The sequence below is a fragment of the Aplysia californica genome, unplaced genomic scaffold, assembly GCF_000002075.1.
Source record: "Aplysia californica isolate F4 #8 unplaced genomic scaffold, AplCal3.0 scaffold01217, whole genome shotgun sequence".
Taxonomy (NCBI): domain Eukaryota; kingdom Metazoa; phylum Mollusca; class Gastropoda; order Aplysiida; family Aplysiidae; genus Aplysia; species Aplysia californica.
Window position 1 is genome coordinate 18,492 of NW_004798487.1, and position 12,407 is coordinate 30,898.

General features: G+C 43.5%; 1 protein-coding gene across 1 annotated transcript in view; it reads right to left on the reverse strand.

The window, feature by feature from the left end:
* Nucleotides 1–12,407, reverse strand: part of LOC101848630 (dynein heavy chain 10, axonemal) — a gene marked incomplete at its 5' end in the record, with an annotated part of 15,980 nt that overhangs the window by 1,321 nt on the left and 2,252 nt on the right. The window contains 3 exon segments of the mRNA XM_005112245.2: nt 6,009–6,097; nt 10,694–10,782; nt 11,658–11,895. Of these exon segments, the coding sequence (XP_005112302.2) occupies nt 6,009–6,097; nt 10,694–10,782; nt 11,658–11,895 (416 nt within the window).

The window sequence follows — 12,407 nt, forward strand, 5'->3', positions numbered from 1 at the left end:
GTGTGTGTATGTGTTTCTGTGTGTGTATGTGTTTCTGTGTGTGTATGTGTGTGTGTGCGTGTGTGTGTGTGTGTGTGTGTGTGTTTGTGCCCGTGTGTGTGTGTCACAATAGACATTCTCCCTTGCTCGGTATCATTGCTCACGTAGCATTAATTGTCGAGCAAGGTGCTCCCGGTTTTTGCTTCAGTTCACCAAAGGAGTATGGAAAAATGTGGACACACATCTGGTTATTAAGGTAGCCCCATAATTGGTCGCTTTTGAGGACAAGCGGCTAACCCAGATTTCGGGGGTTTCCAGAAATCTTGACCTACACCAAAAGGTGGACATTGCCCTATCTGTAGGTGAAGTTTGGTTTCATTGGTGTGTTTATTTGTTTGGTTATAGAGAAAACTCTCCTTGTCTTTTAAAGAAACTGAACAAGTGCCAAAAATGTTAACTTCAATTTTCTAAAAAAAGCGTTTTTTTCGGGATAGCCCGCTTGTGCTTAAAAGCGACCAACTGGGAGTCTAACGGTTTGTCGGGACTTCAGTTCGAAGTAATCCTGATTCCACTTGATGACTCGAGGTGCGGTGTGCGGGGCGGCTCCCTTTTGCTGGGACAACGGTCGTTTCTGCTTCGGAAATCCCACAGAATCGACCCAGTGATCTTCAAAACAGATTAAGATTCTTCACACATCGGTGTAAAACCTCTTTTCATTAACCCTATCTATCCGTACGCTCTCAGGCCATTTTGTATCCCCCCCCTCCCCAGGGGTTGTATTCTTCACATTTTAGAATACTTCTAGTGCCAAGATCTCTTTGAAACTTTCAGCACGTGAGACGAGTATTTGTTAATGTCATGTCTTGTTGTGCGTATGCATGAGTGCACCTATCCTTTGTAACGCCTACTGCCATCGTTAACGACCAAGACAAATTTCTCCCTTCGAGATGAATAAAGATTGTCATAGTCATTGTCATTGTAAGAGTTTTACGGCATTTGCAACACAATAAGGTCTTTAAGTTCCGATGATAAGAAGTATTACAAGAGAGTAACACACACAGAAATAAGGAGGACAGATTAGTAGGATAGATGTTTGATAGGAAAGAAGGTGCAAACCACACCAGAGCACCCGCCAACAACCCACTTTAAGATTTTGTTGAGGGCTGCGGTTCCAAAAGAACCAGAGGTTAACATGGTGGGAAAACATTTGTATATAGCAGCAGATGTGGGGAAGTTGTTTCATGCTCTTGCCCTCACAGAGATAAGGAACTCGCAAATCCCGACGGTAGTCCTCGTGTTGCAGATCTCATTCACTTGTACAGCAATCTTTGGCCGACTTCTGTATCATTTATTTTATCTGACAATGACAAATTCTAGCACAAGGCAGGAGGCAAAGAGAGAACAGAAAGTGTTGTCACTTACAGGTTGTCACAGAGGTTACCACGAGAGCAATCTTATCATGAAAGAGACAGCAGCTCTTTCTTAGATGTGTTCTCTGGTCTGTTGATGAAACCAAACTGGGGTCGTGGGTGGTTGGCGGGTGCTCTGGTGTGGTTTGCTTCTTCTTTCCTATCAAACGTCTATCGTCCTTTTCTCCCCTTCTTCTTTTTTATGTTTGTTACTCTCTCGCAGTTGCGAGCGCCGTAAAACCTCTACTAAAACTAAAAACTGGGGTCTCTAAGGTAGATTAGGGACGGGTTCTCCTCACCTTGAAGAAAAACAACCATGTTGACCCACAGGTTTTTTGTTGTTGCTTTTTTTTAGGGGGGGGGGAGGGGTCTTTGGTGTGGCTAATAATTAATAGTGGACACCAAAAATATTGCTGAAATGATCTTCTGCCATTGATGTATCTGCTTCAAGTGGGATTTTAATTTAATTTATTTTAATTTAATTTAATTTACATTTTGGGGGGGGGGGGAATGGGGGGCTCTGATATAAATCATATTCAAACGAAGGTGAACAATACCTGACGGTCCTGTGTGGAGTTCAACAGCTCTGTTAAAAGTGTAGTACCAAGTAACAAACGTTATGAAAATTGTACTGAGAAAAATTCCATGACCTATTTGACAGTAATTTTTCGGAAAGGTCAGAAAAGAGGCCCCCGCGATGGAGAGATAAGAAAGGAGATGTCAATAGATATGTCAGCAGGCCTGTAATTTTGTAGACGTTTTTGACAGAGTTAGCAGGAAGAGATACCACGGTAGCGTGAAAGTTTTGACATTGTGGCTTTGTTTTGTTTTAGTAGAGGTTTTACGGCCCTCGCAACTGCATATGGTCATATGAGCGCCAGTCTGAAGTTTAGAGGTGTTACAAGAGAGTAACAAACATAAAAAAGAAGAAGGGGAGATAAGGACGATAGATGTTTGATAGGAAAGAAGAAGCAGACCACACCAGAGCACCCGCCAACCACCCACTGACATTGTGGTAGACGCTGTGACTCGTACATAAAGAGAAACGAAGTAAGGCCTACTTAACAGGCTGGAAACCACGACTGTAACGAATATCAGCGAAAAGAAGAAGCCGAAATGGGACAGCAAAGCCTCGGAAAAAACCCTTAAACAAGCAGAGTTACAGGTTTTAGTTTAGTTTGAGTAAGAGTTTTGCAGCACCTGCAACTCAAATTGCTTATGTAAATGCCAAATATTAGAGGTATTATAAAAGAGTAACATGCACATACGATGAAAAGGAAAGATGGTTCCAATAGGTGTATCATAGCAAACATTAAGAAAACCGCACAGCAGAATCCACCAACAAAGCACAAGGTACTAGCTTATTAAGAGTTTTACGGCCCTCACAACTTCATATAGTCATAATATGAGCGCGCAAAGCACAAGCATGTTACATTCACGACAGTTCTTAGCTCAAGGTATTTCGTGTATGATCCAGAATGACACTCAAAGAGCGTAACCCTAAGCTATCCGTACGTCGTGTTTTACTATCATATCCATACGACGTGGGGAACTCTGTGTCCCCATTTTCCAAAGAGAAAATTTACTCGTTAATCCGATCCGCACGCTTTGCATAGCAGTCTGTCAAAATGATTTTTTTGGAGAAATATTGAAAGTTTCAAAGAGATCTTCGCACTGGAACTGTTCTAAAATGTGAAGAATACAACCCCGGGGGTTCAAAATGAGCCAATTAAAAAAAGTCTCCTCAACATCCGGTGGCGCCCTCTTCGAAAAAGTGCGGACTTTGCGATCAGAGTTACCCTTGACCTACTTGTGTGGAAAACAACAAAACTGATACTAACTAGTTGTGCTATTCCTATTCTTTATCTGGAGAAAAGAACGAAAGCTTCAAAACAAAAACTACATCGCCATCTGAAACAATGCGCGGACTTTTGCGACACTTTTTTGGCTTAGTGGATTATCTTGTTATGTACGATCTTTGATGACAAGCCGTAGCTTCTTGTTGTGAATCTCTCGACTGCAGCTAATTAGAATTGGTTTAATTAACGTAGGTATTTCACGTGCAAATCGACACCATTCAGATTATTTGTAAGGCAGGCTTCGACGCTATTTGTTATGACTGGGCTGGACTGGGAGGGATACAATGTCACAAGAGAAAGTCAGAGAAATTTTTTTTTTTTTAAATACACACATTTTCCTCTTACAAATCATAACTTCGATCCATGTCATTGACATGCAAGCACTGCGCTTCAAACAAAGGAAGAATTAGCCTTGAAATAAGCTGCATAGAGAGTGAGCCAGATGTCTTTTTGAAGCCCTCAATTTTAGTTACGTTAATATGAAGAATTTAAATCTAATCAAAAATCAAATACAGCTTTTTGAAAATAAAGACTATTCTCTGAGTGGACAGAAATGTCCAAATATCATAGATCTAACGATGCTTGATATCTTCAAAACAACACCGGAACGATCAGCAGACGGGCTCTGAGGTGGATATTGTTTTTGTAAAGTGTTTTACGCACGGCGTCACTTTTCGCCCGATTCTGTTACTTTTAGTTCGCGTGACTCAGCAGCCCGCCGGAGCTCCCCTGCTCGGGGTCACGGGGTTAATGAGCCCTGAGGCGACTTTGCCGGTGTCGGTCGGGAAGTTCGCATTTTTGACTATGTTTAAAACGATATAACTTCTTCCCCATCCCACACAGCAAACCATTACGCGGATGTACTAAAAGCTCAATGTCTTGAGATTTATTCTGCGTTAGAATGGTTAGTTTCTGTGCCTTAGTTTTTGTTCTAGACAAGTGTTTGTAGAGTACCCAATTTGTCCTATTTTAGTTACAAAGTTATGAATAAATGATTGTTATTTTAAAAAAGGCACGACAGATCTCTCCAAATTCTGTGTTAAACTGACTACGAATATCATGTCTTTTACCATGAGAAATCTTAAATCTGCGCGAGTAGTAATAGTCAAGTTATAAGAGAAGAAAGATGCACATCTGCATATTTTAACTAAAGACGATCAGCGTTAGCTCTTATTTTACTATTAAACAAGAGAAAGTTACTCTGCGTTTGTTCATGAATCATGCTCTGTCTGTGGCAGCCTGCATACAACTAAAAAGATATAATATAAGCGATTTAAAAAACCACAAAACCGTGTAAATACATGGGTAGAGATAAACTTCTAGTATGGAATAAAAACAATGACAGCTAAAACATTCATTCTTAGTTTTTGTGTAGGAAATATGCGCGGACACAATTATGAATGTAAAGAAATAAGTCACATTGTCACTTATTGCAAATGGTCATAGAAACGTAAAACAAGCTGGAAAAGTCTGGTGCTGATTCAGTGTCCCTGGAAAGCTAGAAATTATTCTTATAACCCAATTACGAGAAGTCATCCCTATTATTCAGTCAACTTACAAAACCTAGAATTAGCGTTTTAAGAAAAGTAAGCAATTTCTGGAGTGTAACAGATACTGTTCGTGTATTAGATCTACGTTGAAGATATATTCTAGCACTAAAATCGATTTGTACTTTTCATTGAGAAACTTCATGATAACTTTTATAAACTTTCGAGAAAATATGCGAATATTCATGATTATATTAGACACATAAAGTTGTATTTGGAGGAATTACTTCATAGACAAGTTACAACGTCCGTTCTTTTTTGAGTCTCGGGAGCAGAAATGCGTGCCTTGGGTGCACTAAATGAGAATTACCATAAATACAAGGATACACCTTAAATTGTACGTTGAAAAGTACCAAAAATTAAGTCGGCCCAGACAAAGCGGCGACAGGGAGCTGACCCCCGTGACCCCGACGTGATAAGGCGCCCGGCGGGGAACCCCCCGCGGCAACTAAAATTCCACTGCCGGTGCGCCGTATACGGCGCTCGCAACTGCATTAGGTCATATGAGCGCGCGGGACACAACTAATACTTTTTCGTTGGTAGGAATTTTTGAATTTTGCCCGGGTGGCGGCCGAAGCCTGCTCTTATCGATTTTAGACCACCAAGGGATCTTTAACGTGCGCAACTTGCACACGGGCCCTCCGAGATTTTTCGCCCTTGTCCGAGAAGGCTAGGTGTACATCTTTCCTACCAGAAGATCAGGGGTGTGGCAGGAAGACAGCAGTAAGGAGGAGCCAAGGAGTAGCAGTAGAAAGGCTGTAGAAAGAGTCAGGAACCCAGAGGAGGGAGGTGGATATCGGAGCGGGGAGCGGAGTACGTATGGCAATGCCCGGAGTGCTAGGATGATGTACCCAAGATCAAGTAATCAACTAAGTATTCTAATACCGGGTGCCCATTGCGGATGAGATCCGGTCTCAAAACAAACTCGTTTGGTTGGGGGTTTTTTTGGATGCGGGTTGGGCGCGATCGGCTTGGGCCACGATAGCCGCTTTGCACTATCAATCTGGCTAGCAAACTATCCGCCCCGACCCGACCCGACCCGACCCGACCCGACCCGACCCGACCCGACCCGACCCGACCCGCCTCGACCCGCCTCGACCCGCCTCGACCCGCCTCGACCCGCCCCGATCCGACCCGATCTGCCCCGACCCGACCCGCCCCGACCCGATCCGACCCGACCCGACCCCCCAATGGACACCCCGTATAACACTCACCGATCCAATGATCCCTTCCTTCTCATCGTCAGCGTACAGGGCGGGCACCATGCCAGTAGTCAGCATGTTGTTGATCAGTTCCAGGAATCCTGACGGCCAAAAAAGATACACAGATGTGGTCGTCCTGGTATTGTTTGTTTGTTTGAGTGTTTTAGTAAGAGTTTACGGCACTTGCAACACAGTACGGTCATATAAGGTGGGACAAGAGAGTAGCAGACACAAAAAAAGGAGGAGAGAGATCATGACGATAGCTGTTCGAAAAGAAAGAAGGTGCAAAACCACACCAGAGTATCCGCCAACCACGCACTTCTGGTGCTGATCCACAAGTCTCAATATTTTTAAAAAAAGTAAATGGTTTACCCTCTCATCGACACAATTTAGACACAATTTAGATAATTTAGATAGTTTAGGATATGGGCTTCAAACGCTGCCTGTCACAGCCAACCCGGGCTTAGAGGGATACAACACCACAGAAAAAAGAACGAGAGACTTGATCAAAATTCTCCCCACTCAGGAATCAAACTCGGATCTCCTGCCGGCAACAGCAAAACGCCTAGCCGCTACACCACAGATGCCGGTCCATGTGCCTCGGTAGAAGAATATTTTTGTTTTGTTTTAGAAAAAGGCAAAGAGACTCAACTGTTATCACGCTCGCTGGTTCCAAGACACAGCGAGACGAAAGACAAGAAGCGAATCACCAGAATGTAGATCGTGCAAGCCGGGCCTTTGACAAGACGAATGTTTTGAACAATATGTGGGGCAGCGTGGTGGAATCAGGCTCTCGTCAATTTTTGGGCATATTGAGTTATTGGTATCATCTTAAAGCTTGTTCATTTGTCTTGCTTTCAATGAAAAAAATACCCTTCCATCTTCAATAGAAATGGAGACATTTTGGATTGAAGGAGGTGGGGGGTCACCTGGTTTAAGAGGTAAAATTAGCGAGAAAATGGCCGCCAAAGCTTGGTAAATTCCAAAGGTGCAGAGTCCACGGAAACTGTAAATTTATATTTTTGTGCCTTTAATCAACGTTTTCGGTGAATTCCTCAAAGGAATGTGTTTGTAATGGATATAAAAGGTGTTGAGCCAAAAAAAAAAAAATTGATAAAAATTGCTAAGCAGGAAGAAAACTACTGTTTTCTTCGATTTCATTATTTTGACGAGAGCCTGATTCCACCACGTTGCCTCCCATATACAACAATAATTAAAAAATAAGAAAATAATAAATGGCAATTTTATTTGTCCCGGAAGGGTACTTTGGTTTACCATGGTAAACATACATTTACATACATAAATACATGATGATAAATACGTACATACATAATGCATACGTAAATACACAATATTACACAAATACGGAACAGTTTACAACCATGCCACTGTCGGTCGCCACTGTGCAGCGCCTGTATTATGAGCTAGCGTTGTCGTGTCTTGCTCAAGGACACACCCCAGTGACCACCCATCTGATCCCCGTGTCACCGACACGTGCTTGATATTACTTGAGTCTAAACTCACTGCTCACTTAGCCACTGGAGCCCCCAGTGCAGAATACAGACATGGCTCGCTCGCAGATGTCCGAAATCTAAAGCAATGAAGAGTTCTTTCTGCTTCTTCAAAATATGTGAGGCAGCGTGGAGGAATCAGGCTCTCGTCAAAATAATCAAAGTGAAGAAACTTGCATTTTTCTGCAGGTTTGTGAATTTTTATGGAATTTTTGTTTTTTGGCTCAACACCTTTCGTGCCCATTGAAGAACTCATTTCTGTGTGAATTTTTTCTGAAAAACGTTGATTAAAGGCACAAAAAATGTAAATTTTCAGTTACCACGTACTCTTAAGCTAAGGATTAATCTTTGGCGGCCATTTTCTCTCTAATTTTACCTCTAACAACAGGTGACCCCCACCTCCTTCATTCGCAAATATCTCGACTTGTATTCTAGATAAATGGATATATTTTCATCCAAATAAAGACAAGTGAACAAGCTTTAGGATGATACCAATAACTCTACATGCCCAAAAATTAACGAGAGCCTGATTCCACCACGCTGCCTCACATATAGTTTTCCCTTTTACGAAGTCTTCACCGCAATCAAATGCCCCAATTTAGAATGACTATGTGCTGGATCGTAAATGATTTTCGACCCTTCGGAAATGACATAAATCATGAAGAAGAAGACAGTCTTTTTCCACCTTGTCAGAATGCGGCCAAACCCAAGCGAAAGACTAAGCCACATGTACTTGATAAGATGGATTTCACCTCATGAGAATCAAACTCACGACTTGTAAGTGCAACTGCAAGAAGCCAAATAGTTATATCACCAACCATAAATATTGTAAAAAAGATAATAGTCAACAAAGATAAAACGAATGGTAACTTGCGCGTTGTGACAATGCTTGTTTGACTGTTTATGTGACTTAAAAGATCCACATCGACATAAGAACAGCCATTTACTTCAGGGAACAATCAAAACGGACAGGCAGAAATGACCGAGGACAAAGGAGAGAAGTAAGACTTACTAGTGGCACCTTCCAACCACCCACGTACTGAGACAAGGAATGTTATTTCTACATTAGTTGTCGGAAAAAAAACACCCAAAAACAAGCAACATAATATGTACCATTTACAAAAAAAATATTAAATGAGACAGTAAACGGCCAGAAATCTTAAAGTAAATAAAGCAAAAACAAAAAACGTATGGAGTTTCAGGTAAGTAATTGTTGTAACACATTTCACCAGTCACAGCCAGGCAACACTCATAAGGGCGGGCTTGCAATAAAATATGTAGAATAGAAAGTTACGTGTTCTGTTGCCTCATTCTCTACGCCATAGCATGGACACCTTGGATAATTAATTCGATTCGTTTTCCAATGTTTTTGAGTTGTTTTCTTTTTTCTTTTTTTGTGATTTGTTTTGGTTTTGTTTGTTTTTAAGTAATGATAAATAGCATTTGTATAGCGTATATCCCGGCTCAACAGCAGGCTCTCTGCGCTTTACAGTATATTATTACCCCAGCAGACCACAGAAGACCCAGAAACATTCTCAGCTTCCGCGGAAGCATACAGTGATAGCTGCGGATTTCACGCGCTCAAACACTATCAAACTGACAAGATCTTTCACTGTCTATAGCCGGGTACCCATTCCCACCTGGGTGAAGTGAGGAAAATTCGTGTAAAGTGCCTTTCCCAAGGACACAACGTCAGGCCCCTGACGGGATTCGAACCCACGACCTTACGGTCGCGAGTCCGAGAACCTAACCACTAGGCCACCGACGCCACCTGGATGATTTTTCTTTTCTGGTAGTTGGAGTTCATCTGGTGTTTGGTAACATCTTAGTTGACAAAACGTTTCTCAAAAGTCATTTGCATAAAGAGAAAACCCCCACACCTCGAGGTCGATATATGGGCCTGGTCTACCTGAATCTGCTTCAGCCACGTTTTTTTGTACACACATACCGACCCATCCTTTACTTTAGCCTTCGTAAGCAGAAGGAGGTGGAGACCACGGAGGATGGTTGAGGTGAACTGGTACGGGTTTAACGTCCTTGTCAACATTATTAGCTTATTTAACGGGCGGGACCTCCGAGTTTAACGCCCATCTCCGAAAGGACCAAACCGCATGGGAATTTTGTGGAAAGTGCACAAAGTCGGACCGAGCTGTTCCACAAAGTCGGACCGAGCTGTTCCACAAAGTCGGACCGAGCTGCTGCACAAAGTCGGACCGAGCTGCTGCACAAAGTCGGACCGACCTGTTGCACAAAGTCGGACCGAGCTGTTGCACAAAGTCGGACCGAGCTGTTGCACAAAGTCGGACCGAGCTGAAGCTCGAACCCCTGAATCCGCAACCTCATGATGACGAGCCCGGTAGCCTAACCACTAGGACACCGACGCCACCTGGATGAGGTGAAGTAGGCGAAAGTAACAGTGGGGAACGAAACAGAGGAATAAGAGTAGGAAAAGGAGAAGGTGAGAAAACGTAGGAGATTAAGAAGAAAAGGGAGACAAGGTAGACGATGGAGACAGCAGAAAACAAAAAGTAAATTCAAACTCACAGACTTGTTGAAGGATTCGATGACGTGGTGGGAATGAGGTCCAGAGCATGCTTGGTGATTTGTTGTCAATGAATTGAATGGGTGGCCTGATACCTTTCTAATATTTTTTTGTTTTGTATTTTGGTAAGTGTTTTACGGCGCTCGCCACTGCATACGATCATAAGAGTGTGCGGGGCACATTAATCTTTTTAAGCAGGTAGGAAACTTTGAATTTTTGCCCAGGTGGCGGCCGCAGCCTACTCTTATCGATTTTTGACCACCAAGGAATCTTTAACGTGCGCAACTTGCACACGGACCCTCCGAGATTTTTCGCCCTTGTCCGAGAAGGCTAGGTGTAGATCTTTCCTACCAGAAGATCAGGGGTGTGGCTGAAAGACAGCAGTAAGGAGCCAAGGAGTAGCAGTAGAAAGGCTGCAGAAAGAGTCAGGAGCCCAGAGGAGGAAGCAAAGGAGGTGAGGGGGTGGAGGCAGAAAGTGGAGACGAAAGCAGACGACAGAATATTGCTAGAGAGCAGGAAAGGAGGTGAAAGGAGACAATTTTAGAGAAGAACATTTTTCGGTCGCTACCCGGATTCAAACCCGGGACATTTGAATGAGAGGCCAACACCTTAACCTCTAGGCCACGACGTCGAGAGCCTCCTACCTTCCTCTGCCACGTGCTGGTCTGTGAACAGGAAGACCATCTGCTTGTTCTCCATGCCCAGCTTGTTGTACAGCACCTTCAGGTCATCTCTGAAAGTCAGCAAAAATTGTATGGGTTTAACGCCCCTATCAACACTATGAGGTTATTTAAGGGACGGAACCTCCGAGTTTAACGTCCGTCTCCGATAGGACCGAGCCAAGTGGGAAGTTCGTGTAAAGTGCCTTTCCCAAGGACACAACGTCGGACCTAGCTGAGGCTCGAACCCCCGAACACGCAATCTCACGATTACGAGTCTAGGCTACCGACGCCACTAGGTCATCTCTGGAGAACGTGAAAGGAGATGGGAGTCAGGATCATGGCTTGTTTGTTTGTTTGTTTTCCTAAAAAGAAGCACATCGACAAACATATGCCTCCCCCCCCCCCCCCCCCAAATCCACCGGGGAAGTGCTAGTGACTGCAGTTGTCTTAAGGCCAAATTCAAAGGGGGGATATTAAAATATAAAGAATACATCTATTATAATAATATATTTGGCAACTTGGAAACACACGTGTCACTTTCCCTATAAAACTAGGACAGCTACAGAGTTGAAAGTTGGCAAGTACCTGCCAAAAGATAAGTCCCCATGACGGACCCCGATTTTTGATATATTCATTTCCGGAATTTAGAAAAATATATTTGACAAAAAGTTCCCGTCCTTCTTTGGCCTTTGTGATTATTCTGAGCTAAAATGTTTCATTAGTTTGCAGGTTTCTTTGTTTTGAAGTTTGTCATTGTTGTATAATATATTTCACTTTCAGCAGAAAACTGACCATTGTCATTCTGCTGCAACTTTCCCTTTTCGACTACCACGAGCAGGCCTTAAACACTGAATGAACTTACTTACTTACTTACTTACCCCGAGCAAAGCCGGGTACTCAGCTAGTAATTAATAAATACTGCGCAGATGAGAACCAATGGGCTGACCTGAAGCTACTCTCGTTGTACCCCCGACTCAGCATGATCTGGAAGACGGTGCAGCCGGCTGTGTAGGAGGCCAGGTGACACAGGCTCTGCTTGCCGCTCCCGCCCACGCCCACCAGCAGGGAGTTGCCCCGGTCCATGCGCAGCACGCGATGCACGCGCGTCAGATGTTCCAGAGCGTCATCAAACAGCACTAGGCGCATCGGGGGCTGGTTGTTCTCGTTGTAGTCCTCGAGAATCTGAGGGAAAAAGGGGGGGGGGGGGTTAGTTTAGTATGAGTCTTTAACCTAATCCGTACGCCCTGGGGTCATTTTGTACCCCTGGGGTGGTATTTTTCACATTTTAGAATACTTCTAAAGCCAAAATCTCTTAGTTAAGTTTAGTTTTAGTTGAGGTTTTACGGCGCTCGCAACTGCATAAGGTCATATGAGCACCAAGGGGTGGATGTCAACAGAGATGTCCTTACAGGGAATCAGACTTACTCTGCTCGCCTCTCTAGATTCAACAGCACAAAGTCTGCTTCGACTTTCAAGACATCCCGGAAATAGCAGGTCACTAGAGTGTGACAAATATACTCATGGAGTAGAGGAAAATGACGATAGTAAGGATTAGGAAAGAAAAAGCAGCACTTCCCTGTTGCAGTTCAGGCACAGTTACGAGCATGACATTGATGAATCAGCCCATCTGTGCATAAGAACATATTAATGTACCCCTTTGGGAATGACCTAAAGACACTTCAGTCCGTAGCCCTGG